We start from the raw sequence: 22,654 nt of genomic DNA on the forward strand, positions 1-22,654 counted from the left end.
TGTACTTCTGTCACTTTGGCACCTAGCGTGAAATGCATTGTGAAAAGGAGTTGGGTATCTTGAGAAAGAGAAGCAATTTTTTTTTTAAAATGTGCTGTAGGTTTAAATGGGCTAACTTTATGAATTCAAATTACATTATTAACTGGTCATATTCCTTTCTTTCAGATTTTCTTAATACTCACTCCTTTTAAGTCAGATGTTCGCAATGCAAAGGTTTTTTTCCAAATTAAAGGATGAAAGAGCAACTATCAAATTATAGAATCAAATACACAGGACTAGATGTTAAAAGTCCCTTGTGCCAATAGGTGGGGAGCATTTCACGACATCCGTTGATTGTTGAGAGTGGTAGACGCACCTATTTGCTCAATTACTCTAGGCCTCTTTATCAAATTGTGCTCATAGAAACAACAAATGCTATACATGCCTTTCAGAAAGTTTGGGACAAAGACCCATCGTTTATTTATTTGCCTCTGTATGCCACAATTTGAGATTTGTATTAGAAAAAAATCGCATGTGGTTAAAGGGCACATTGTCAGATTTTATTAAAGGCCATTTGCATACATTTTGGTTTCACCATGTAGAACGTACAGCTGTTTATACATAATCCAGCCCCCCGCCCCCATTTCAGGGCACCATAATGTTTGGGACACATGGTTTCACAGGTGTTTGTAATCGCTCAGGTGTGGTTAATTGCTTCCTTAATGCAGGTATTAGAGAGCTCTCAGCACCCAGTCTTTCCATCACCTTTGGAATCTTTTATTGCTGTTTATCAACATTGGGATCAAATTTGTTCCAATGAAAGTTAAAGAAGCCATTCTGAGACTGAGAAATAAGAATAAAACTGTTAGAGACATCAGCCAAACCTTAGGCATGCCAAAATCAACTGTTTGTAACATCATTAAGAAGAGATTACTGGTGAGCTTACTAATCGCAAAGGGACTGGCAGGCCAAGGAAGACCTCCACAGCTGATGACAGAAGAATTATTTCTATAATAAAGAAAAATCCCCAAACACATTTGCGACAGATCAGAAACACTCTTCAGGTGTGGGATTTGTCAATGACCACTGTCTGCTGAAGACTTCATGAACAGAAATACAGAGGCTACACTGCAAGATGCAAACCACTGGTTAGCCACAAAAATAGGATGGCCAGGTTACAGTTTGCCAAGAAGTGCTTAAAAGAGCAACCACAGTTCTGGAAAAAGGTCATGTGGACAGATGAGATGAAGAATAACATATAGTGATGACAAGAGCAAAGTATAGTGGAGAGAATGAACTGCCCAAGATCTAAAGCATACCACTTCATCTGTGGTGGGGGTGTTATGGGCTGGGCATGTATGGCTGCTGAAGGTACTGGCTCACTTATCTTCATTGATAATACAACTGCTGATGGTAGTAGCATAATTAATTCTGAAGTGTATAGACACATCCTATCTACTCAAGTTCAAACAAATACCTCAAAGCTCATTGGCCAGCAGTTCATTCTACAGAAGACAATGATCCCAAACATACTGCTGAAGCAACAAAAGAGTTTTTCAAAGCTAAAAAATCGTAAATTCTTGAGTGGCCAAGTCAATCACCCGACCTGAACCCAATTGACCATGCCTTTTATATGCTGAAGAGAAAACTGAAGGATACTAACCCGCAAAACAAGCATAAGCCAAAGAATGCTGTAATACAGGTCTGGCAGAGCATCACAGAATCACCCAGCAACTGGAGATGTCCATGAATCGCAGACTTCAAGCAGCAAAGGATATGTAACAAAATACTAAACACGACTACTTTCATTTACATGACATTGCTGTGTCCCAAACATCATGGTACCCTAAAATGGGAAACTGTGTGTAAACGCTGCTGTAATTTCTACATGGTGAAACCAAAATGTATAAAAATGGCCTTTATTATCTGACAGTGTGCAATAGATTTTTTTTCTATTCCAAATCTCAAATTGTGGAGTAGAGGCAAATCAATAAATGATGGGTCTTTGTCCCAAACATTATGGAGGGCACTTGTAAGTGACCAAACCATACAATAAAATGAATGAAAAGCTGTGCAGTTAAGACCCATAACAATAAATGAGCCATACGGAGAAAACTTTAAATGTTGTAATAAACTATGACATATGAAGTTTTGAATTGATTTCAACTATACATATTTACACCTCACCAATTACTCCAGATTTAACCAGAATTTTAAAATATATAAAAGAATTGATTAATTTTCAAAAACATATCCATGTCTATCTAACCAGAAATGTCTGCAAAAAGAATACAGGTCAGTGTATTTTTTCTGCCAAAACAACATTTTCCCCAATTAATCCTTATATTAACAATTGATGGAAATGAACATAAATTTGTATTGTGCATCACATCATCCACTCCAACACAAAAAGCAAGACATAATAGACAAAGAAAGAACAGAAACAGTGAGATGCACAATTTAGATTCAAAAGTTCAGCATCCATATTTTTGGGAATTCATGAAGATAATTAAAATTTAAATAGATTTATGAAACAAAAACACACCCGCCACGGCGTTATCCTTTGTCCTTATGAGCAGCTTCATCAAGACACAAAGACCATCGCTTCAGTGAAAGCTGTATGCACAGTCTCATTCATTTCCACTAATTACCATAGCACATAGAACAGCCACATCCCAAGTGGATGGAACAAAACTGCACACGTGATCACTCATCAGACACGAAGTGCATGTGCAGTACTAAGGCAGGAAATGAAAATGCTTTTATGGATAAGGGTTTTGATTGCAGCGTAGTGTATGCAAAGGTAGAGGGGAATTTCGCTCGTTGTGACCCTTTCAGATCTCTTTTAGAAAGCTCTACTATAACCAACAATTAAATGAAAAATCACCAATGAAACTGGAAATTTGTTTCTGTTTGACAACTGAAATTAACCTTTTCATTTCACTAGTGATTTTTATGTACATGTATTATTCTGTTACCGTTGGTGCAAGTAAATATATTAATCTGGATCTCACCAAAGCACATCGTGACAGCGGTGAATCAGCAACTAAGTTATAAACTCTGGAGGCCTGAATCCTTCTTGTAATAAACGTTTCGCTGGAACAGAGATAAGTTTTTAACCACTTTTATCGTAAAATAAGGTAGTCCAGCTGAGAAGAACGTGATTTTTTTTTGTTACAATAACAATAATTCAGTCGAAGCTAACAATTTTTTTAAAGGAGCTATTTAAATCGGATACGTCAGTTATTGAAGAGTTTGATGCGGAACAAGTCAAATCGCACCGGGAACAAACCGAAGGAACAATTGACATAATCGGAGGATTATGACAAAAGACACATGTCTAAACACAGCGCGCAGTAACTCGCGGTTATCTCGTCCCAAATTAGTTTGACAGCAGGGATGGTGAACCAGAACAAAGAGTTTGTTCTTGTAGTTAGATATCTATGTTACATAATACGTTTTATATATGAATAATCAAAACATGATCAACACATTACCTTCCTCAAGACTCATCAAATGAAGGGTCAGACTTTACTAAAATCGGTAGAAACTGGTCGTTGGAAGCTGAAATAAAAGGCACGGCGGCCTGGAAGAGATTGGCCGGGGTTGAGAGAGTTTCACCGAGGGCAAGACTCTGCCTTTGTACATCTGACTGCAAGAGTCTGGGATAAACATCGAGTCCACATGGGGGTTGGGGGGGTTCCTAACAAAGGGTAACGCCGCCACGCTCCTGGCCTCCCCCGCACCTCAAGCGCCGCTTCTCAGCGGCAAACGCGGCCTCTGGGAAAGGAGCCTCGCCTCTGTTCCAGTGGGTGTCCGCCGCCAAGTCACTGGTCGGCTGGCTGATCCACTCACTCCAGTCCCAGGCTGTGTAGGCCGCCACCAGGCCTCGCGGTGTTTAGAAACAAAGGAGGGGAAGTGGGGAGGCTGGGCTAACGCCTCCTTCCCGTCGCGATTGGAGAGCGGTTTTTCTTTTCACTTCCCCTTTTTACCTGAAGCCACTCTTGTTCGGCGCTGTCGCCGGCCGCGGCGATGAGGCTGTCACTCAGCCCACTATCTCCATCATGGTGGTGGTGCGGCTGCCTCTCGGCCGGTCGGTCTCCACCAAAGATCTTTGGTCAGAAGCGCAGTGAGGCTGTCGTACAAACGGCCGTCTCCATGGCAGCGGCGAGCTCTGCCTGTTGATTCTGCTCAGCCACATGCAGTCGGAAAGACCGTGTTGCAAACTTGCAAATAAGCAGTCGTTTCGTTTTTGACCATGGATACATATCAAAGTGTTAACCGTCGCTCTTTACATTAAACCAAAAGAAAAGGGCTGAGAAAAACGAAAAAAAGGCCACGGCTGCACTTCCCCTTAGAAAAGAACATAGAGCAATAAAATGAATCTTAACCCAACCCAAATTTGTAGCAGGTGAGGTGGAATTAAACGCCCTAACATGCGGAAAACATTGGTATGTTTTGTCCCATGTCTCGTTTTGTTACCAGATAATTTTCCAACAACATGCTAATTAATAATTTTTGAAAATAACTGAATATAAACATATACTAAAGGTTTTGTTTCAGGGGTGAAGATCAAAATGTCTTGGTATATTATATTAAAATACTAGACGGAAGTGCAGACCCGTTGGGTCTGTTCCCCCAACGTGCGGTTGTGGGGGGGGGGGGCGGGCGGCATGCAGCATCACACACTAACTACTCCCCACGCCCCCCCCCCCGCCGCACTCACGCTAATGGAGGGGAGAGAGAGAGGGGGAGGGGGGGAAGGAGAGAGGGGGGGAAGGAGGAGGGGGGGAGGGAGAGGGGGGGGGGAGGAGGAGAGAGAGAGGGGGGGAGAGAGAGAAGAGGAGAGGGGGGGGAGAGGGGGGGGGGGGGGGAGGGGGGGGGGGGGAGGGGGGGGGGGGGGGGGGGGGAGGGAGGGGGGGGGAGGAGGGAGAGGGGAGGGGGGAGGGGGAGCGGGGGAGAGAGAGGGGAGGGGGGGGGGGGGAGAGGGGAGAGGGGGGGGGAAAGACGGGCCGAGCGGTCCATGGAGCCGGGGGGGGAATAACCTGGAAACATGGGGTGTATCGGATCCAGGACCGCCGGTGAGAAACAGGGAGAGAGGGAAGGAGAAAGGGAATGAGAGGGAGGGAGAGAGAGAGGTGGGGAAAAGAGAGCGAGTGCCTTTTTACTTCAACCCAAACAACCATTTTTCAGGCAGTGCTTTTTTACCTCTAACCATATTTTCATTTTCAAACCAAATTAAGGGTACTCACAGTGTTGTAGGCATTTGTTCAGTGTCATTCAGAGCTCTGATTGAGGCACACCACTTGCAGAGACTGATTGAGGCACACCACTTCCTGGTTTTATAGTCCCTCCCCCTCCCTCCAGCAGGGGCAGCAGAGAGAATGGGGAATTTTGTAAAAACATTAATATCTCTGTCAATTTTCATCAACGGGAAAAATCCTTGGCACACATGCGGCGGAGGGGGGCTCCGAGCGAGGTGGCCAAAAATGACGGCCATAGGTGGCGGCGTTCTCTCGGCAATCGCAGCACAGATGGCCAAAACCGGTCAAGAACAGACTTTTAGTAATATCGATAGATAAACGTTTAAAAGTCGAGGAAGGCATAGGCCTGAAGAAGGGTTTCGACTGAAAACATTGTCTTTCATTCCGCAGATGTTGCCTGACCTGCTGAGTTCTGCTCAAAGGGGATTATGGATGTTTTTATGGCGATTTCTGTGAATAGAAAAATTCAGATTGAATACTTTCAATGAAATTGTAAAACACCCAAACAAAATGACAATAGTGCTTAATTCTTTTTTAAAATACTCAGTGACCATTTCACCAAACACTTACGCCAAGGCCTATTGGATCCACCGGTTGCTAACAATTTGAACTCCCCTTCCCATATTGACCTTTCTGGCCTGGGCCTCCTCAAGTGCCACACTGAGGCCACATGTAAACTGGAGAAACAGCATTTTATATTCTGCTTGAGTAACTTATAACCCAATGGTATGAACATGGAATTCTACAATATTAGGTAAGGTCTGGGGTGGGAGATTGCAATCTTCACGTGGTCCGCCCTGTTTCGACGAATGCAATCAACTTGGCGTGCACAATCAAGTAAGATTAAATAGAACAAGTTGTTCTACAACTTTAGGAGTGCACGCCATACGCAAGAAGAAGAAGAAGGTAACCTCTAACAACCCACCTTCCTCTCCTCCCCTGTGGCCCACCTGGGCACGCCCCTAATTCTCCCCTCCTACATTCTTTCAAAGGGCTTCACAATTCGTAACTATTCAATCCGCCTGTCTCACACTTTCTGCTTTATTCTCTGGCCTTTGTTCCAATCATTTGCCTATGAAAATCCCCCTTACTTCAAGATTCAAGAGAGTTTATTGTCATGTGTCCCAGATAGGCCAATGAAATTCTTGCTTTGCTTCAGCACAACAGAATTATAGAAGGCATGAATACAGAACAGATCAGTGTGTCCATATACCATTGTATAAATATATACACACATGAATAAATAAAACAGATAAAGTGCAAATAAACAGATAATGGGCTATTAATGTTCAGAGTTTTGTTTGAGTTGAGTTCAATAGCCTGATGGCTGTGGGGAAGAAGCTGTTTCTGAACCTGGACATTGCAGTCTTCAGGCTCCTGTACCTTCTACCTGAAGATAGCGGGGAGATGAGTGTGTGGCCAGGATGATGTGGGTCCTTGATGATGCTGCCAGCCTTTTTGAGGCAGCGACTGCGATAGATCCCCTCGATGGTAGGGAGGCCAGAGCCGATGATGGACTGGGCAATGATTACTACTTTTTGTAGTCTTTTCCGCTCCTGGGCGCTCAGGTTGCCAAACCAAGCCACGATGCAACCGGTCAGCATGCTCTCTACTGTGCACCTGTAGAAGTTAGAGAGACCTATTACCTGTTACTTGTCACACTTCGTCCTGCCCCTCCTCTCCCTCAACTTATTTTCCCCCTGCCCTCAATCAGTCCAAAGAAGGGTCCAGACCCAAAATGTCACCTATCCATGTTCTTCAGAGATGCTGGCTGACCCTCCAGGTTACTCCAGCACTTTGTGTCTTTCTGTGTAAATTAGCATCAGTAGTTCATTGTTTCTGCATATAATAATTAACTTAAAACAAGAAAATAATTTATTCATGGCTAAATTATTTCACAGAGACACGAGGAAAAAGGTTTACAAAAAAAAGGCCCAAAGTGTTGGATCAGGCAGCATCTCTAGAGAGCATGGATAGCTGATATTTCGGGTTGGGACCCTTCTTCAGAAATTTGGGTGGGGGAATAACCATATAACAATTACAGCACGGAAACAGGCCATCTCGGCCCTACAAGTCCGTGCCGAACAATTATTTTCCCTTAGTCCCACCTGCCTGCACTCATACCATAACCCTCTATTCCCTTCTCATCTATATGCCTATCCAATTTATTTCTAAATGATACCAACGAACCTGCCTCCACCACTTCCACTGGAAGCTCATTCCACACCGCTACAACTCTCTGAGTAAAGAAGTTCCCCCTCATGTTACCCCTAAACTTCTGTCCCTTAATTCTGAAGTCATGTCCTCTTGTTTGAATCTTCCCTATTCTCAAAGGAAAAGCTTGTCCACTTCAACTCTGTCTATCCCTCATCATTTAAAGACCACTATCAAGTCCCCCCTTAACCTTCTGCGCTCCAGAGAATAAAGACCTAACTTATTCAACCTTTCTCTGTAACTTAGTTGTTGAAACCCAGGCAACATTCTAGTAAATCTCATCTGTACTCTCTCTATTTTGTTGACATCCTTCCTATAATTGGGCGACCAAAATTGTACACCAAAGTCCAGATTTGGTCTCACCAATGCCTTGTACAATTTTAACATTACATCCCAGCTTCTATACTCAATGCTCTGATTTATAAAGGCTAGCATACCAAAAGCTTTCTTGACCACCCTATCTATATGAGATTCCACCTTCAAGGAACTATGCACGGTTATTCTCAGATCCCTCTGTTCAACTGTATTCTTCAATTCCCCACCATTTACCATGTACGTCCTATTTTGATTTGTACTGCCAAGGTGTAGCACCTCACATTTATCAGCATTAAACTCCATCTGCCATCTTTCAGCCCATTCTTCCAAATGGCCTAAATCACTCTGTACTTTGGAAATCCTCTTCATTATCCACTATCTTGGTATCATCTGCATGCTTACTAATCCAATTTACCACTCCTTCATCCAGGCAATTGATGTACATGACAAACAACAAAGGACCCAACACAGATCCCTGAGGCACCCCACTAGTCACCTGCCTCCAACCCGACAAACAGCCCTCCACCATTACCGTCTTGCGTCTCCCATTCAGCCACTGTTGAATCCATCTTGCTACTCCTGCATTTATACCCAACAGTTGAACCTTCTTAACCAACCTTCCATGAGCAACCTTGTCAAAGGCCTTACTAAAGTCCATATAGACAACATCCACTGCTTTACCCTCTTCAATTTCCCTAGTAACCTCTTCAAAAAATTCAAGAAGATTAATCGAACATGACCTTCCAGGCACAAATCCATGTTGACTGTTCCTAATCAGACCCTGTTTATCCAGACTGTTTATCCAAAGTGTCTTTGCAGACTTCCAGATAGGTCTGTGGGCTCAGCAGTGTCCCTTTGATCCATCCAGCTCTTGCTATCCTCCTTCAACTTCTCAAATTCCATTTCATGAGACATACAAGCAAAAAGTATGCATAACAAGCCTGTAGACTAGAGGTAAGAATAAAAGCTGGAGGAGAGGTGGGATACAGTTGAAGATTTTCTTTAATAGGTATCTGATTGGACAAAGGCTAGAGATGAAAAGACAAAAAATGTGAGATAAGAATAGAGAGGTAAGAATTGTGAAGCCAGAGAAAGGAATATTGATGGGAAGGGAGAAATGGGTGTGAATCTATGTGGATTCCAATTGCAGAATGTTGAACTCGGAATACAATGATCAACATTGAATATTCCTTGATGCATAAAGTTTGTACCACCTGTTTATTCATACAGAGGACATTAGTGTGTTACGGTGACAAATTACGCTTCGCTGGGTTCACAGCAGGGTAATTTCCATTTGCAAATAAGATAGCCATGCCGGCTGTGTGTCGTTGAACACAATTGAGCAGTCTCCAGTTTTAGTTTTAGGTATAAGCTGAAGCCAGGTAATTCCTAGGTGGAAAAAGTTATGTGCTTGTACATGATTGTTACAGGTCATCCATTTTTGCTGTAAATATTTGTGTTCTTTTGGTTTAACAAAAGTGTATTTGCAGACTCCCAGATAGGTCTGTGGGCTCAGCAGTGTCCCTTTGATCCATCCACCTCTTGCTATCCTCCTTCAACTTCTCTAATTCCATTTCATGAGACATACAAGCAAAAAGTATGCATAACAAGCCTGTAGACTAGCACTGTTCTCTTGACAATATTTATTGCTAAGCTATTTCCTGAAATGACATAATTCCATTCTCCATTGCTGCACCTCCAATGTGATCTGATTATGAGATGCATCATCCTCTCTCCTTTCCTTTCAGGATCTTCTCTGTTACATGTGAAAAAAATGGTCATTAAACTAATGACTGAAAATGTTGGTCAAAAAAACATTGAAAATAAAAGCTTAGTTTTAGTTTAAAGATACAGCATGGAAACTTCGGCCCACTGAGTCCACGCCGACCACTAATCACCCACACTAGTTCTATGTTATCCCACTTTTGTATCCTACACACTAAGGGGGATTTACACAGGCCAATTAACCTACAAACCTGCACGTCTTTGGACTGTGGGAGGCAACCAGAGCAACCAGAGAATACCCACACGGTCAGAGGGAGAATTTGCAAACTCCACACAGATAGCTCCCAAGATCCGGATCGAACCCAGGTTTGACGCTTGGACGCAGCAGCTCTACCGCTGAACCACAGTGTTGCTACTTGCAGTTAGAGCCACAAAGTTGTGATTGGAGGAGCAAAGGGGGGGAAGCATGGAATATGTTAAAGAAGTAGAGATGATGGAAGAAATCTTTCTGAACAACAACAATCAAGGGAACGCATGTGAAGATGTGAACACTTTAAAGGGCATTTAAAAAAGTTGAGGCTGAAGTGGAACACAAAACCGTAGATGTTTTGAACACACAAGAAACTGCAGAAACTAGAGCCTTGAGCAAAAATGAAAGTTTGGCGGAACTCAGTGGGTCAGACAGCATCTGTGGAAGTAATAGATAGATGGAATTTCGGGGCAAGACCTTTCCTCAGGCTTGGAACTACTTCATTCAAATAATGTTTCACTCTTAAATAAAAGCAATCAAAACAAATGCAAAATATTTTTGTATCAATACCAAAATAATTTAATGACACAACACAGATTTCTTTGGACAGTGGATTGAATGGCCTTGTGATCTTTCCTATATTGAACATTAAGAAATACTGATGCCCATGTCCAAATATTAATGTATTGTCTTGAAATTCAAAAGAGAATGCTAGGCATGTGTCTTGCTACACAAGACATTTACATTTCTACTAATTTTCATGGACTCTTCATGGCGATTCTTTACATACCTTGGGTGTGCAAAACAAAAAATATCACTGTGACTTGTCACATGTGACAATAAAGTATCATTCATTCAGCTCAATATATGAAGAGACTGGTTAATTTTATTTCTATTGCATACAAATAAAATATGTTCCACAATGATGCTTATTTCCCTTCTAATGAATTTTGGACAGGGGCAGTACATTCTTGGGAAATTTGTTGATATTTCCAGCCATTCTTCCAAAAGTGGTCTGCATCAGAAAGATAAAATGCTACCAGAGTCAACTTGTCTAACTCTGTCTGTAATGATCAGGCAAAAGAGGCTCCAGATTTTTGGGAACAATGTTGAGCAAACACCTTGACCGTTATCATCAGATGCTACCTGCCATCATTGGCAGCCTCTTGCAAAACTGGAGCCAATTCTTAGGAAGACCACAACTGACACAGTCATGCATTATTGAAGGTAAACCTTGACCTGTACTCAGAGTACTAGCAAGCACGAAAAATGTCAGCTGGTTACCATGTAAAGACTAATGTAGAGTTTAAAGTTATGGCAAAATGTTGAAGATGATAATGAACTGTTTGTATGCTCCTATTTCTTTGAACTGAACTTTATCATACAGTTAATTACTTTAGCTTGGGGGGTTGAAAACAAACAACAAGAGATTATGCTGCAGTTATATGTAACATTGGTGAAAACACATCAGAAGTCAAGTCAGAGATGCTGCCTGACCCACCGAGTTACTCCAACATTTTGTGTTTATCTTTGGAGCCAAGTCAAGTGTATTGTCATATGCACCAGTGCAGTGAGGTACTGGTACAATGAAAATCTTGCTTGCAGCTGCATCACATATACATAGACAAAATACAAAAGCATAAATTATACATAAATTACACAACTTCTACAAGATAGTGAGAAAAAAATGCATAAAAACATTAGTGGAAAATAGATAACTAGAATGTAGTGCAAGAAGTAGTCCATATTATTTTGTTGTGAGGTAGGATTAGGGGCAGTTAGTGGTAGGAAAGTAGCTGTTCCTGAAACTGGATGTGGGTATTCAGGCATATATACCTCTGCTCAATTGTAGCAGCGAGAAGAGGGCATAGCCCAGAGGATCGGGATCCTTGTTCAAAAATGCCACCTTCTTGAGACAATACCTCAATGGAGGGGAAGGCAATGCCTGTGATGGACCGTACTGAGTTCACCACTCCCTGTAGATCCATGTGTTCTTATGCATTAGAATTGCAATACCAGACTGAATGCTGGCGGAACTCGGTGGGTCAGGCTTGACTTGACTTGACTTCTGATGTGTTTTCACCAATGTTACAAGATACTGCAATATGTACAGTATTGGTCTCTTAGTAATTGCCTTGAAAGCAATTTAGAGAACCTTTACTAGACTAATGTCTGGAAAGGGCTGGTTGTTTGATGACAAATAGTTTGAGAGCTAGACTTGTGTTCTATGGAATATAGAAAAGTGATACAAAACTTGATTGAAACAAATAAGATCCTAATGAATATTAATAGGTTACTGTGGACAGGCTGCTTACTATATTGTGGGGGAATCTAGAACAAGGGATCACCTTTAAAAAAATCATGATACCCATTCAAGATAAAGATTAAGCATTATTTTTCAGTCAGCTGGTTATGACTTGTTAAAGTTCTCTTCCTCATGGGTAGCTGGAAACTTTAATTAAGAGAAAAATGGATAAACATATAATAACATAGGTGTGAAAGATTACACAAGTAGGGGGGTTGTAGAGGAGTGTCGGAAGGAACTGCAGATGCTGGTTTAAACCGAAGATAAACACAAAAAGCTGGAGTAAGTCAGCGGGTCGACAGCATTTCTGAAGAAAAGGTATAGGTGACATTTCGGGTCGAGGTAGGTCGTTTCAGGTTCGGTTTAAATTCCATTTAGAATATTTATGGAGGAGCAGGAAACCAGAAGCAAGTGTTACTCCAGGGAGTTACTCCAGATCCAGGGTCAGGGAGTGATTCTGCATTGGTTTTCAGCAGTAGCGGCGAGGCGGCGACCGGACAACAATGGCATCCAGATCTCCCACAATTCAAAGCGAGGGAGAAAGTGCCCAGTGCCGACCAGTTGCCACGGAAGTGCACATGCGCAGGGTGGCCGATGATGCGCTGGCTGTGGTTGTGCGTATGTGCAGGGGGAGGATGTGCTGGCCGTAGCAGTGCGCATGTGCAAGGCAACGTGCCGTGCCGGCGGATGAGGAGCGGGCGGAGAGCGGAGACCCAGTGGCACGGATACGGATGGTGGGCGGAGATGGAGATTGACAGACAGAGATAGAGAGGGGAGGCCGCCCAGAGTTGAACGGCAGTGTCCTGCCTTGGCCGGAGGTCGCCTAGATTTTGAGGCCCTAAGCTTCAGCCTATGAAGCCTAGTGGTAAATCTGGCTCTGCGAGCCCCCCCCCCCCCCCCCCCCAGATCACGAGGCCCTAAGCTTAAGCTTGTCAAGCTTATACGTAAATCCGGCCCTGAATGGATGAGGGAGAGGCAGTAGATGTGTATCTGGACCTTCAAAAAGTCTTTGACAAGGTCCGACACAAGAGATTAATGTGCAAAATTTGAGGGTAGGGTATTGACATGGATAGAGAACTGGTTGGCAGACAGGAAGCAAAGTGTAGGAATTAACGGGTCCTTATCAGAATGGTAGGCAGTGACTAGTAGGGTGCCGCAAGGCTCGGTGCTGGGGCCCCAGTTGTTAACAATATATATTAACGAATAGAAGAGGGAATTCAATATAACATCTCTAAGTTTGCAGATGACACAATGCTGGGTGGCAGTGTGAGCTGTGAGGAGGATACTATGAGGCTGCATGGTGACTTGGATAGTTTGGGTGAGTGGGCAGAAGCATGGCAGATGCAGTATAATGTGGATAAATGTGAGGTTATCCATTTTGGTGACAAGAACAGGAAGGCAGATTATTATCTGAATGGCATCAGATTAAAAGGGGAGGTGCAACGAGACCTGGGTGTGCTTGTACATTAGTCACTGAAAGTAAGCAGGCAATGAATAAACCCAATGGCATGTTCGCCTTCACTGCAAGAGGATTTGAGTTTAGGAGCAAGGAGGTCCGACTGCAGTTGTACAGGGCCCTGGTGAGACCGCACCTGGAGTATTGTGTGCAATTTTGGCAACCTTTTTGAGGAAGGACATTATTGCTATTGAGGGAGTGCAGCATAAATTCACCAGGTTAATTCACGGGATGGAGGGACTGGCGTATGATGAAAGAATGGGTCGACTGGGCTTGTATTCGCTGGAATTTAGCAGGATGAGAGGGATTCTTATAGAAACGTATAAAATTATTGGAGGATTGGACACAGTAGATGTAGGAAAAATGTTCCCGATGTTGGGGGAGTCCAGAACCAGTGGTCACAATTTAAAAATAAGGGGTAGGCCATTTAGGACTGAGATGAGGAAAAACTTGTTCACCCAGAGAGTTGTGAATCTGTGGAATTCTCAGCCATAGAACCTGCATCTCCTCCAACCTCATCTATTGCATTTGCTGCTCTAGATGTCAGCTGATCTACAACAGTGAGACCAAGCATAGGCTTGGCGATCGTTTCGCCAAACACCTACGCTCGATCCGCATTCACCAACCTGACCTCCTGGTCAACCTGGCTCAGCACTTCAACTCCCCCTCCGATTCCGTATCCGACTTCTCTGTCCTGGGCCTCCTCCATGGCCAGAGTGAGCACCACCGGAAATTGGAGGAACAGCTCCTCATATTCCTGCTTGGGGAGTCTGCATCCTGGGGGCATGAACATTGAATTCTCACAATTCTGTTAGCCCTTGCTGTCTCCTCCCCCTTCCTAGCTCTCCCTCAGCCCTCGGGCTCCCCCTCCTCCTTTTTCCTTTCTTCTCCCGCCCCGCCCTCCACCCCCTATCAGTCTGAAGAAGGGTTTCGGCTTTTAACGTTGCCTATTTCCTTCGCTCCATAGATGCTGCTGCACCCGCTGAGTTTCTCCAGCATTTTTGTCTACCTTCGAGTTTCCAGCATCTGCAGTTCCTTTTTAAACATCATACAGCCAGCTTTGAGGCAAAGATCTTTGGTTTGAGGAGCATCCTCCCCTCCGACCACCTCCCATGAATCCAACTCCGCCCCCAGGACGGAGTCAGCCTTCCTGATTCGTTTGTTAATCCTCAACTGTCCGCCAACGATTGAACGAGGTAATTCAGTCAATCCTGTCCCAAACCAATTGCAGCTCTGTCCTTTTAAACCCCCCACCCCCCCGGAACCAATAGGCGGGCGGCTTTCATTCCTCGATGAGAGGCGGCTCAGACTGCAGAGCGACGCGCTGGGATTGGTGGAAATCCCGCTTCCATGGCGACAACACTCTCTGTAGCGGTCGCTGGTCGAGTGACGTTGGGGAAATGCGGACGGAGAAGGACAGAGGCCGCCATGCGATCGCCCCGCACCGTCGCTGCTCTCCTCGCCCGCTACTCGCTCAGGACCAGCGGCTGCAGAGCCTGCGGGCCCGGTAAGTGGCGCAGTGGCAGGCCGTGGCGGTTGAGGGGACGGATCTACCCACGGGGTCTCCTTCTTCGGACACCGATTCAGTGAAACTTGCAGGGGCAGAAGGAGGACGTTCTTCCCGGTGTGCAGGAAGGAATTGCAGTTGCTGGTTTATACCGAAGATAGACATAAAATGCTGGAGTAATTCAGCGGGTCAGACAGCGTCTCTGCAGAGAAGGAATGCGAGAAGGAACTCTCCACAGTTGCTGACTGTCCCGATGTTAGTCCAGTATTTTGTGGCATTCTTCCTGTCTTGTCCATGTGGCTACCGTAGATTATCCAGCTGAGCTACCTTCCATTTCCTACCTGTCATTCCATGTTAAATTGAGACATAAGAGACTGCGGCTGCTAGAGTAATAAACGATCTGCTGGGGGAACTCAGCGGGACACATAACTACTTTAATATAATATAATTGTGGTCACTTGGTTCTTGGTTTCTTGGTCCAAAATATTCCAAATGGAATTTAAACTGGAGGCGGTCCCCAAAGAGCTCCCCCACTGACACATCGGTCACTTGCCTACCTTATTCACCAGGAGGAGATCCACTGTTATGATCTCTCTGGCTGAAGCCTTAAAATATTGATTAAGAAAGCTTCCTTGGAAGTATTTAACAAATTCCACTTGTCCACTATGGGTGACAGTGGGTTTGAGCAGCAACTGGAAGATGCAAGAATTGTTGTTGACGTTTAGGGCAAACATTGCAAAACCACATTATTTTCCAACATTTCGTTCAGAAAAGACAATTCTCCACCCACCCCCTCCCCCTTGTGCTGTTTGACCTCCTGAGTTCCTCCAGCATATTGTTTATTAATCCATGTTGGTGTATGTTCTCTTTGGTTTTGGTATAGATTTATAATTGTCATGTTTACTGAGACAGTGGGAAAATGGGACATTATTTCCACATTTTGGTGATTTTACTGCATTGAAACATTCCACCACTTTCTCTGTGTACTACAGAAATTATTGTAACTGTTGACGGGGAAGTCGTTTAGACAGTTCAAGCACAATCATGCAAGATTTTTTAATTCTGTAAAATATAAAAAGAACTACAGGTGTTTGAATCCTGAAATAGAACAGAAAATGCTGGAAACAATTAACGGGTTAGAGTGTATTTATTCTGATTAAGGGAATGATTACTTTTCCTTTCTACATATGGTGACGGAACTGCTAAGTGTTCCCTGCATTTTGGTTTTACTTTTAAAATTTCTGCTTGGGTGGATGAAACAATTATCCTAACTGGTAAATTAAAGTCCCCAGGGTCCTCGCTATCTACAATATCACACATTTTAGGGCGATACAGTGGCACAGCCATAGAGTTGCAGCCTTACAGTGCAAAATACCCAGATTCGTCCTGATTATGGTTGCTGTCTGTATGGAGTTTGTATGTTCTCCCTATGACCGCGTGGGGTTTCTCCAGATGCTTCGATTTCCTCCCACATTCGATAGACTGCCGGTTTCTAGGTTAATTGACTTCTGTAAATAATCAATAATGTATAAGAGAGAATTAGGGTGATCGCTGGTTGGCGTGGACTGTGGGTCGATCGAAGGGCATGTTTCCACACTGTACCACTAAACTAAACTACAAATGCTGGATTTCCAAAATATAAACAGAAAACTTTGGAGTCACTGAATAGATCAGGCTGCATCTATAGTAAGGGAAACAAAGTCAACATTTCAGGTCAAAGACCCATTGTCAGAACTGGGAAGGAGAGAAAAGCCGCAAGGATGGTGGGGTGAGGGAGTTTTCTGAAGGGGTAAAACTGGGTGACCATGGGAATGAGCTGTACACAAGGTTATTTGGTTAGTGAAAAATGGGAGCAGCTAGAGGCCGAGAACAAAAACAAAAGTACTCAGCCAAAGGAAAGAAAGAGTTGTAATACAGAGCAAGAAGGTGTACCTGGAAAATCAGGCTAGGCTCGTCTTTCACTTCCAGAGGAAAAAAGACGGGGGAAAAAAAGTTGTGCCAATTACACAAATTGATGTCTGACTGACAGATGAATCAAGGTACCTGAGGTTAGAGAATTCAATATTGAGGTCTGATGTTGCTTAATATCCTTCCAATTAAAATATTCCTTTTTCAAATGCAGAAGCTTGCACTTCATTTGAAGAATATTTGCCACTTATTTAACCAGCCCACTGGCATTCCTGCGGGTTAGAATATTTTCCTTACTGTTGTCTCACGTTTGCTTCCACTTCCGACACACTAGGGGCAATTTAGTGTCTAATTAACATACAAACCGCATATCTTTGGGATGTGGGAAGAAGCTGGAGCACCTGAAGGAAACCCATGTGGTCACGGGGAGAACGTGCAAATTCCACACAGACAGCAACCAAGGTCAGGATCGAACACAGGTATCTGGCGATCTGAGGCACCAGCACCACCAACTGCGTCACTGTGCCTTCATTAAAAAAAAAATGGGATTCATAAGACATGCTCTCCCACGTATGAAACCATGCGGACTCTCCCTAAACAGCTCTATCCAAATGCATCTATATCTTAGCCCTCAGAATCCTCTCCAGTATCTTGCACACCACATATGTTAGGCCCACTGGTCTATTATTACCAGGATTTTCCTTGCAGCTCTTCTTCAATAGAGGCACCACATTAGTTACCCTCCACTCTTCTGGCACCTCACCCGTGTAACCATATAACCATATAACCATATAACAATTACAGCACGGAAACAGGCCATCTCGGCCCTACAAGTCCGTGCCGAACAATTATGTTCCCATAGTCCCACCTGCCTGCACTCATACCATAACCCTCCATTTCCTTCTCATCCATATGCCTATCCAATGTATTTTTAAATGATACCAACGAACCTGCCTCCACCACTTCCACTGGGAGCTCATTCCACACCGCTACCACTCTCTGAGTAAAGAAGTTCCCCCTCATGTTACCCCTAAACTTCTGTCTCTTAATTCTGAAGTCATGTCCTCTTGTTTGAATCTTCCCTATTCTCAAAGGGAAAAGCTGATCCACATCAACTCTGTCTATCCCTCTCATCATTTTAAAGACCTCTATCAAGTCCCCCCTTAACCTTCTGCGCTCCAGAGAATGAAGACCTAACTTATTCAACCTTTCTCTGTAACTTAGTTGTTGAAACCCAGGCAACATTCTAGTAAATCTCCTCTGTACTCTCTCTATTTTGTTGACATCCTTCCTATAATTGGGCAACCAAAATTGTACACCATACTCCAGATTTGGTCTCACCAATGCCTTGTACAATTTTAACATTACATCCCAGCTTCTATACTCAATGCTCTGATTTATAAAGGCTAGCATACCAAAAGCTTTCTTTACCACCCTATCTATATGAGATTCCACCTTCAAGGAACTGTGCACACTATTCCCAGATCCCTCTGTTCAACTGTATTCTTCAATTCCCTACCATTTACCACGTACGTCCTATTTTGATTTGTCCTCCCAAGGTGTAGCACCTCACATTTATCAGCATTAAACTCCATCTGCCATCTTTCAGCCCATTCTTCCAAATGGCCTAAATCACTCTGTAGACTTTGGAAATCCTCTTCATTATCCACAACACCCCCTATCTTGGTATCATCTGCATACTTACTAATCCAATTTACCACACCTTCATCCAGATCATTGATGTACATGACAAACAACAAAGGACCCAACACAGATGTTCCTGAGGCACCCCACTAGTCACCTGCCTCCAACCTGACAAACAGCCCTCCACCATTACCCTCTTGCATCTCCCATTCAGCCACTGTTGAATCCATCTTGCTACTCCTGCATTTATACCCAACCTTTGAACCTTCTTAACCAACCTTCCATGAGCAACATTGTCAAAGGCCTTACTAAAGTCCATATAGACAACATCCACTGCTTTACCCTCGTCAATTTCCCTAGTAACCTCTTCAAAAAATTCAAGAAGATTAGTCAAACATGACCTTCCAGGCACAAATCCATGTTGACTGTTCCTAATCAGACCCTGTTTATCCAGATGCTTATATATATTATCTCTAAGTATCTTTTCCATTAATTTGCCCACCACTGAAGTCAAACTAACAGGTCTATAATTGCTAGGTTTACTCTTAGAACCCTGTTTAAACAATGGAACAACATGCGCAGTACGCCAATCCTCGGGGACTATTCCCGTTTCTAATGACATTTGAAATATTTCTGTCATAGCCCCGGCTATTTCTACACTAACTTCCCTCAATGTCCTAGGGAATATCCTGTCAGGACCTGGAGACTTATCCACTTTTATATTTTTCAAAAGTGTCAGTACTTCTTTTACTTTGAAACTCATAGTATCCATAGCTACTCTACTAGTTTCCCTTACCTCACATAATTCAATATCCTTCTCCTTGATGAATACCGAAGAAAAGAAATTGTTCAATATCTCCCCCATCTCTTTTGGCTCTGCAGATAGCTGTCCACTCTGTCTCTCCAATTGACCAATTTTATCCCTCGTTATCCTTTTGCTATTAATATAGCTGTAGAAACCCTTTGGATTTACTTTCACCTTACTTGCCAAAGCAACCTCATATCTTCTTTTAGCTTTTCTAATTTGTTTCTTAAGATTCTTTTTACATTCCTTATACTCCTCAAGCACCTCATTTACTTCATGCTGCCTATAATTATTGTAGATCTCCCTCTTTTTCCGAACAAGATGTCCAATTTCCCTTGAAAACCAGGGCTCTTTCCAATTTTTACTGTTTCCTTTCAACCGTACAAGAACATAAAGATTCTGTACTCTTAAAATTTCCCCTTTTAATGTCCTCCATTTCTCTTCTACATCCTTCCCATAAAACAAAATGTCCCAGTTCACTCCTTTTAAATCATTTCGCATCTCATCAAAGTTAGCCTATCTCCAATCAAAAATCTCAACCCTAGGTCCAGTTCTGACCCTCTCCATAATTATATTGAAACTAATGGTATTGTGATCACTGGACCCGAAGTGCTCCCCAACGCATACTTCCGCCACCTGTCCCGTCTCATTTCCTAACAGGAGGTCCAGCACTGCCCCTCCTCTAGTAGGCACCTCTATGTATTGCTGCAAAAAACTATCCTGCACACATTTTACAAACTCCAAACCATCCAGCCCATTTACAGAATGTGTTTCCCAGTCTATATGTGGAAAGTTGAAATCTCCCACAATCACTACCTTGTGCTTACTACTAATATCTGTTATCTCCTTACATATTTGCTCTTCCAATTCTCGATCCCCATTTGCTCTTCCAATTTTCGATCCCCTATAATACACCCCTATAAGTGTTGCTACACCTTTCCCACTTCTCAGTTCCACCCAAATAGCCTCCCTAGATGAGCCCTCCAAACTATCCTAACGATGATTCATATATCTCAAATAGGGTTATTAATGGGGATAGTATATGACATTTGATTTCAGTTTATGCTTTCCACCAATAACCTCTTGGATTGTTGATGTATCTCTAAGATGTAATGTGTTTTTGGATTAATTATTTTTGGTAACATTTACATTTGTGCATTTGCCTGTTAAAACGCCAACTCTGAATTGGTTTAGGTGTAATTATGATGTAGAATATTATGAGTGTTGAGTTTTAATGAAGATAAATATTTGTAAATCTTGCACTGTAAGATTTTCTGCCTATTAAGGTATTTTCCAAAATTATATTTTACATTGGAGATTTAAGTTTTGTTGTGAACTATTGCACATTACAGAAGTTAAATGCTTTTTTTTTTTTTAATAGACCAAGTTGGGCAGTAGTTATTGCTGGTAAGATTTTTATTTGGTTTAACCTGTAGCAACAGTATGCATCTTATGGCTTTAATATAGGAACACGAAGGATTTCCTCATCAGTTGATCCTGAGGTTAAAGTTTGCGTAATTGGCAGTGGACCTGCAGGTTTCTACACTGCACAGCATCTGCTGAAGGTAATCGTGCACAAAGTTATGTCCATTGCTATAAGTAGATTTGCTACTTTTATGAGAATTTGCTTTTGTGAGAAGATTTCTTCTGCCATCAAGCATCTTTGATCTATTAAACATGATAATTGAAAGATAAATAATTACGTTCAATTTCTTTTTTTTACATCTCAGTACTTCTACTTTGATTTGAACTGGAAAAGGAGGACAAATGTGGTTTGTGTTTTGTAGAAGTAAATAACATCTGTGGCAGGTGTAGGCCAAAGCTTCAATGTAACAGTTACTTTAAAACCATGCAGTAGGAGGCAAAGAAAAATGAAACTAACTGAAGCAAAAGTACAGCCACACCAGTTCCCCAAAATAGATATTCAATATAAATTCTGGATCGTGGTAATGTTTCCAGATAGAAGATGAGGAGTTGTTTCTTGAGCTCGTGTTGGGCATCATTAGAGGCCATGGACACAATCAGGGTGGGAACAGAATGGAGAATTAAAGTTACAGAAGGTCGATAGTGTTTTGCAGACTGAATGTAAGTGCAAAACTGTTGGTATTTCCAGTGAGGAGAGCAACACTTTGTAAACAACAAATACAAAACAAATAAATGTCACAATTACTTCTCTAAAATACTTAAGTTTAGTTTAGTTTAGCTTAAAGATACAGCATGGAAACAGGCCCTTCCGCCCACCGAGTCCGTGCCTACCAATGATTCCCGTAATTAACACTATCCTACACACTCTAGGGACAATTTACAATTGTACCAAGCCAGTTAGCCTACAAAGTTGTCGGTCTTTGGAGTGTAGAAGGAAACCGGAGCTCCTGGAGAAAACTCACACAGGTCATGGGGAGAACATACAAACTTCGTACAGTGAAGCAGTTGTAGTCAGGATCAAACCCGCATCTCTGCCGCTGTGAGGTAGCAACTCTACACCACCGTGCCACCCTAGGTTGTACCTAAAGAAATCATATGATCTTATACAAAAAAATCTTTGAAAAGAGACAATATTTATTATCCATTTTCTTTTTATGTTGAAATACTATGGGAAGTGATCCTATCACTGAAAGGAACAGCTTATGAATCGATTCTGATCCATCCACAGGCTAACCCTCATGCTGGCTGTGCCCAGCACTTCAGAAGAAAATTACAGTGTTTGACCATTCAATCAGCAGAAGCGCAAATAATTATGAGTGAAATTAATTTTGGCTTCATTTGCAGATTTCACTCTTGTTCTATAGCTTTGCGACAGCACAGTAGCACCCTATTATCAAGGAAACCTTTCTCTGTTTATTATATCTGTGCAAGAGAATTGTAACCCATTTCAATATCACAAATAAAATTAAAAAAAATACACGTTTCCTCCCAATAGGAATTGAGGATGATTTAAAAAAAAATCCTGATACTTTACTCAAAGTATTAAGAAATGTAGATCTGCAGGTGAATGGAATTGATATGCTGATCAATCAAAATCTAAATTGGGAAACAAATTTGAGGGGATGATGGCTGCATATTCCTCTTTATTTGTACACTGCTTGTTTTAGAGATCATTACATAATTGTAGGCACTTCTGGATATTGCTCAGTTGTTGACTTGTCTTTGAATGTAGTAGAGGGATGTGCATATTAATTTTTTTTTTTTAATTTCATCTATGGTATTTGCAAAGTGTTCTGGTATTAGATGGTGAATTGCTACAATTGGCCTTGGTATCTCAGTCCATTGAGGCGTCGAAGG

The 22,654-nt window shown here is 42.6% G+C and overlaps 2 protein-coding genes across 8 annotated transcripts in view; one reads left to right on the forward strand and one right to left on the reverse strand.

Annotated features, from left to right (window-relative positions):
- Positions 1 to 4,449, reverse strand: part of LOC129708382 (transcription factor 20-like) — a 55,079-nt gene extending 50,630 nt beyond the window's left edge. Inside the window, exon 1 of one of the 6 annotated variants that reach the window (XM_055654087.1) lies at positions 2,525 to 2,691. In XM_055654087.1, the coding sequence (XP_055510062.1) occupies positions 2,525 to 2,564 (40 nt within the window). In that variant the 5' untranslated portion in view covers positions 2,565 to 2,691. Of the gene's footprint in view, positions 1 to 2,524; positions 2,692 to 3,476; positions 3,950 to 3,971 lie in introns of those variants that run through there. The other 5 variants (XM_055654086.1, XM_055654091.1, XM_055654090.1 and 2 more) reach the window with 5 other exon arrangements.
- Positions 4,450 to 14,820: 10,371 nt separating this feature from the next.
- fdxr (ferredoxin reductase) overlaps positions 14,821 to 22,654 on the forward strand; it is a 44,288-nt gene continuing 36,454 nt past the window's right edge. For both annotated transcript variants that reach the window (XM_055654094.1, XM_055654093.1), the window contains exons 1-2: positions 14,821 to 15,015; positions 20,840 to 20,937. In XM_055654094.1, coding sequence (XP_055510069.1) covers positions 14,859 to 15,015; positions 20,840 to 20,937 — 255 coding nt within the window. In that variant the 5' untranslated portion in view covers positions 14,821 to 14,858. The remainder of the gene's footprint in view (positions 15,016 to 20,839; positions 20,938 to 22,654) is intronic.

This window comes from Leucoraja erinacea, chromosome 23 (genome assembly GCF_028641065.1).
Source record: "Leucoraja erinacea ecotype New England chromosome 23, Leri_hhj_1, whole genome shotgun sequence".
NCBI classification, from domain to species: domain Eukaryota; kingdom Metazoa; phylum Chordata; class Chondrichthyes; order Rajiformes; family Rajidae; genus Leucoraja; species Leucoraja erinaceus.